The sequence below is a fragment of the Arachis duranensis genome, chromosome 5, assembly GCF_000817695.3.
Source record: "Arachis duranensis cultivar V14167 chromosome 5, aradu.V14167.gnm2.J7QH, whole genome shotgun sequence".
Taxonomy (NCBI): Eukaryota; Viridiplantae; Streptophyta; class Magnoliopsida; order Fabales; family Fabaceae; genus Arachis; species Arachis duranensis.
Window position 1 is genome coordinate 64,074,708 of NC_029776.3, and position 6,204 is coordinate 64,080,911.

The window sequence follows — 6,204 nt, forward strand, 5'->3', positions numbered from 1 at the left end:
CAATAAAAAGCAGGAAAAGGAAAACCCCAAGACTCAAACCAAAGTCCTGGGGCATCCTTTGGAGGCAGTAACAAGGCAAGGTTTCCAGAAAAATAGTGTGAAGTTTGCATCCCAGCATTTCTCAAAAAGAATCCAAAACAGCAAACACTTTTCAGCAAAAAAACAAGAAAATAATTACAGCAAAAAGCACGCCAAGCAGAGACCATTAAAAGATGCAACCTTTTTAAAGAGCAGACAAAAGCAACCTCCAAATAAACGAGGAACAGACACGGACAAGCAATACCAAGAACAGAAACAACAAAAACACGTAAAGCCCTAGAGGCACCCAACAAAGGCGAAAAGGATCATGCAGAAGATAGAGAAACTCTCAGAAAGCACATTTCAACAAATCTAGGGCTCAAGGAAAACAGAAAGATCCGAACTTTTTCAAAAAGAGAGGATCAAAACCGAAATCTCATCACAAAACCACAATCAAAGAGAAGGCACAAAATGGATTAATCTGGAGACGGAAGAAGCTTTGAAAAAATGCAAGAACGGAAGTTGCCCAAGAAACCACCAAGCGACGCCGCAAACGCCAGGAAGCAGAAGCGCAAACGAAAGACAGAGAGCGAAGAGAGAATAGGAAAAAAGTTGCGAAGAGGTTACAAGGAAAATAAAAGGAGAGAAACCGTTTTCTGAGTTTTCAAAATCAGAAGTAAAGAGCCTAGGGGAAACGGGGCAATTAATGCTCAAAATTAAAGAAAGCATTAAACCCTCGCACGTTCCCGAAAAAGCGATGATATAAAAGCGCGCGTTTTTTAGAGCAAACGTTCTACATTCAAAAGCAGCTACAAAGGAATCGACAAAATGCTTGAGTTTGGCTTCACCAAAGAAGGACTGAAGTCAAAGAGCCGACCCCAAAAAAGAAGACCGAGCTCAAGCAGGGGCACTGTTCATACCCTGGGTCGAGATGACCGACCCGGGATGTTCGACAGACAAAGCGACCGACCTCTTAAGGTCAAGACAACCCGACCTCTTCCCAAAGATCTTGGTCAAGTCCCCACGAAAGCCCAAGGAAGGGCCCAAATAGAGGAACACGTCCCAAATCCTAAGGCGGCCCAAGCCTACAGAGAGAAGGGTGGTTCCCTTAAAGATAAGATGACCTCACTTAAAGATAAAAGATAAGATAAGATAACTAACTTATCTTATCCACAAAAGGCCACATCTCACCATTATAAATACACTGGAGCACCCATGTATAACTCAGACTCTGATTCTACTCAATACCTGCTTAATACCCTTGCTAACTTAAGCATCGGAGTCCTTTGCAGGTAGCCCCCACCCTCCTAGGACGAAGGATCAGCAGCACTTTCAGTCTTACAAGTCGGACACACCAGCTCCGGCCGCTACACACCTTGATAAACCCCATTTGTAGGGTTTATCTTGTGCTTGATTTAGGGGATTTTATAACCTTTTACCCACATTTATCCATTGAAATAGCATGGTTTTATAACTTCTCCTTTAATTGTGCTTAAGAGTGAAAACATGCTTTTTAGGACTTAAAATAGCTAAATATAATTCACCTTGATTCCATTAGATGCCTTGATATGTTTGTTAAGTGATTTCAGATTTAGGAGGGAAGGATTGAACCAAGGGAATGAAGGAAAAGCATGTAAAAATGGAGAACTCATGAAGAAATGAAGGAATCGCAAAAGCTATCAAGCCGACCTCTTCGCACTTAATCGACCATAACTTAAGCTACAGAGGTTCAAATGATTCAGTTTTAGTTGGGTTGGAAAGCTAACATCTGGGGCTTCGAAACGATATAAGATTTGCTATGGTTGAACCACGCAGAAGATCTCAACCGAGATCGACCTACAGTTTTAGGTAACCCTCGGAACACTATCCTTGAAAAATCTTTAATAAACCTTCTGTAGAAGCCAGCATGCCCTAAAAAGCTCCTAATTGCTATGACATCACTCGATGGATATAATTTTTCAATTAGCTCCACCTTAGTTCTGTCTATCTCAATACCTTGGTTAGAAACCTTATGGCCAAGGACTATTCCGTTCGTCACTATAAAGTGGCATTTTTCCCAATTCAAGACCAGATTGGTCTCTTGACATCTTTTTAATACCAAGGCAAGCTGATTTAGGCAATTAGGAAAGGAATCTCCGAATACTGAAAAGTCATCCATGAAAACTTCAATGAACTTTTCTATCATATCCGAGAAGATGGAAAGCATGCATCATTGAAAAGTTGCGGGTGCATTACATAGCCCAAATGGCATGCGCCTGTAGGCAAACACTCCATATGGGCAAGTAAATGATGTTTTCTCCTGGTCTCTTGGATCAACCACTATTTGGTTATATCCTGAATAACCATCTAGAAAACAATAATACGCGTGTCCTACAAGTCTTTCCAGCATCTGGTCCATGAAGGGAAGTGGGAAGTGATATTTTCTTGTGGCTTCATTGAGTTTTCTGTAATCAATACACATCCTCCATCTTGTGACAGTTCTTGTAGGGATTAGCTCATTCCTTTCATTGGGTACCACAGTGATTCCTCCTTTCTTGGGGACCACTTGGATGGGGCTGACCCATGGACTATCCGAAATTGGATAGATTACCCCTCCCTGCCACAACTTCATGACTTCCTTCTGTATCGCTTCATTCATAACTGGATTCAGCCTCCTTTGGGGTTGAATAGAAGGTTTGGCATTATCTTCCAATAGTATCTTATGCATGCATATGGCCGAACTGATTCCCTTCAAGTCAGCAAGTGTCCATCCAATGGCATCCTTATGCTTTTGTAAGACTTGAAGTAACTCTTCCTCTTGTTCTTGGCTGAGGGCTGAATTTATAATCACTGGATAGCTTTCATTCTCTCCTAAGTATACATACTTCAGAGTGAAAGGCAGTGTCTTTAGTTCAAGTTTGGGTGCTTCTTTTCTTTCATCCTTCCCCTCTAGTGTGCCTTGAATATGAACTTCAGCTGTTGCAACCTCTTCGCTTGATGCTGATTCCTCTTCTTCTGTTAACCCCTCAAGTTCTTCTCCTTTAAGAATCTTTTACACTCATGACCTTGAACACATTGAATACATTTTCTCCTCATGTAGCCTAAGGACAAATTCACCCTTTTGGACATCAATGATGGCTCCGGCAGTGCCTAAGAATGGCCTTCCCAAGATGATAGAGGTTTTTGGCTCTTTTCTCCATATCCAACACTACGAAATCTGCTGGAAAGATAAAGTCTCCCACCTTCACCAACAAGTCTTCTACTATTCTGTGAGGAAACTTGAATGATCGGTCTGCTAGTTGCAGGGCCATTCTTGTTGGTTTGGCCTCCTCAATCCTCATTTTCCTCATCATTGCTAAGGACATCAGATTTATGCTAGCTCCTAGATCACATAAAGCCTTCTCCACTGTGATTTCCCCTATGATACAAGGGATTTGGAAGCTCCTAGGATCCTTCAATTTCTGGGGTAATATGTGCTGGATGATGGCACTGCATTCTTCGGTGAGTATCACAATCTCGTTGTTCTTCCAGTTTCTCTTCTTGGTCATCAACTCCTTCAAGAACTTGGCATAGAGCGACATTTGCTCTATTACTTCATCAAAGGGTATGTTGATCTATAGTTTCTTGAAGATTTCCAAGAATCTTGAGAATTGGTTGTCCTCTCCCTTCTTCTTTAATTGTTGGGGATATGGGGCTTTTGGAAAGCATGGCTTCAGCACTTCTCCCTCTTGATGTGACTTAGGAGTGGAGACTTAAATTTCCTCTTGTCCCTTTTCTTTCTCATCTGAGTTCTTCTCTTGTGGTTTCTTGTAGGTCTCCTTCAATTCCTTCCCATTTCTGAGGGTGATAGCCTGACACTCCTCCCGTGGAGTTGAATTAGTGTTGCTGTGAATGTTATGGCCAGGGGCTTGCTTGAATAAGTAGCTAATTTGTGTTTCAAGTTTCTTGATGGTAGCATCTTGATTCTGCATATTGGATTGCACTTCTTCCCAGAAAGCTTTACTGTCTTGAACTTCCTTACATATGCTTTCAAGTAGAGTCTTAATTTTGGAGAGTCTATCTTCGGTTGGTGATGGTGGGTTGAGGTTAGGAGGTTGAGATTGGTCATGTTGGTTTTGATATGGATGTTGAGAAGGGTGATTAGGTGGGTGTTGTTATGATCTCTGTGAGGGGTATTGGTGAGTTGTATTATTTTTTGGATTGTGGTTGTGGCATCTCTGGTCTTGGCCTTGGTCTTGTTGGTTTCCCCACCCAAAATTCGGGTGGTTTCTCCAATCAGAATTATAAGTTTTGGAGTATGGATCATGGGTCTACCTAGGTGAGTTCCCAATATAGTTGACTTGTTCCCAGTCACCTTCTTCTCCTATATTCACTCCTTCTTGAGCTGGTGATGAAGTGGTGATTGCTGCAACTTGGTTCTTTTCTACCTTCTTAGTAAGATCAGGTAACTGCTTGGTGATCATCTTATTTTGAGCCAGCAGTGCATCCATATGGTTTAGTTCCATCACTCCTCGAGTGTTGCTCCTTTCAGAAGCATAGAAGTAGTCATTCTCAGCCACAGTCTCAATGACATCTATTGCTTCTTCAATGGTCTTCTTCTTGTTTAGAGAGCCCCCTGATGAATGGTCTATGACCTTCTTTGATTCGTAGGAAAGTCTTTCATACAAAATGTGCAGTTGAACCCATTCATTGAATATGTCCGGTGGGCACCTTCTTGTTAAGTCCTTAAATCTCTCTCAAGCCTCATATAGAGTTTCACCATCTTGTTGCCTAAAGGTTTGTACCTCAGCTCTCAACTTGTTGATTCTTTGAGGAGGGTAGAATCTTGCCAAAAACTTGTTCACCATATCTTCCCAATTTGTTAAGCTCTCCTTCAGAAAGGATTCCAGCCACTTAGATGCTTTGTCCCTGAGTGAAAAGGGAAACAAAAGCAATCTATAGACATCCAGATGAACACCATTAGACTTCACAGTGTCACATATTCTTAGGAAGGTGGTTAAATGTTGATTGGGGTCTTTTTGGGCACTTCCTCCGAATGAACAGTTGTTCTGAACAAGGGTGATGAGCTGGGGTTTTAATTCAAAGTTATTGGCATGTATGGTTGGCTTTTGGATGCTACTTCCATAATTTCCGGGGTTTGGATTGATGTAAGAGCCTAGAACTCTTCTTTCTTGCCCAGCATGATTCACAGGGCCTTCTCTGGTATGGTTGTGAGCTTCTTCTTCATGGTTGTTTTCCAAGTTCTCTTCCATGTTTGTTTCAAAGTACTTTCTCTTCCTTAGCACCAACAACTCTTTTCCCTCTTGCTTCCCTCCTTAATCTAAGGAAGGTCCTCTCAGGTTCAGAATCAAAGGAAGTTGAAGCTCCGCTTCTTCTCCCTGTCATACAACTAACAAAACCCACAGCAAAGAATAAAATGAAGAGATTATTCTTGTTAGAGTAGCTGTTAGTGTGAGTGATGCAAATTATCAAACATTTAGTGGGTTAGTGAGCAGAATTGGAAATAATTACAAAGAAAAAGAAAGCAACAATGGGAGAGGGGATGAGGAAAAAAATAATTGAAACTAAAAGTAAATGACTAGGTAAAATAAACAATCAAAAGAAAATGCTCAATCTAATAAACTTCCAACTTAATCATTGTCGATACAAAATCAATCCCCAGCAACGGCACCATAAACTTGATGCACGAAAACTTGTCTCTCAACAAATTTCCTGTCGGCAAGTATACCGAATTGTCATAAAGTAAAAACTCACAATAGAGTGAGGTCGAATCCTATAGGGATTGATTAGTCAAGCAACTTTAGTTGGAAGAATGTGCTAGTTGAGCTAAACAGAAATTGAGTTGAGAATTGCAGAAAATTAAATGGCGGGAAAGTAAAGTGCAGAATCTTAAATGGGGATTTGGGGAGATGAGCATAAAGATAAATGGCAGAAAGTAAAGAGAATGGGTAAGATCAGAAATGGGGGATTCATTGGGCTTAGGAGATGTTGCATTCTCTGGATCAATTTCATTCTCATTTCTTCCTCAATCAATGCATTTATTGATCTCCTTGGCAATCTTAAATGATTGGATCCCAATTCCTTGGCAACCCAATCTCTCTAAGCTTAACCAATTGCCTAATTCCTTGATTTAATTGCTCATGGGAAGAGATGAAGTATGGTCACTGATTATACCACATGTATTTCCAAATCAAAGTGTTGGGAGGA

The 6,204-nt window shown here is 41.0% G+C and overlaps 1 protein-coding gene across 1 annotated transcript; it reads right to left on the minus strand.

Annotated features, from left to right (window-relative positions):
• Positions 1-3,125: 3,125 nt before the first annotated feature.
• LOC107489440 (uncharacterized) lies at positions 3,126-3,578 on the minus strand. Its single transcript, XM_016110188.1, has one exon. The coding sequence runs from the start codon at positions 3,576-3,578 to the stop codon at positions 3,126-3,128; it is 453 nt and encodes a 150-aa protein (XP_015965674.1).
• Positions 3,579-6,204: the final 2,626 nt, after the last annotated feature.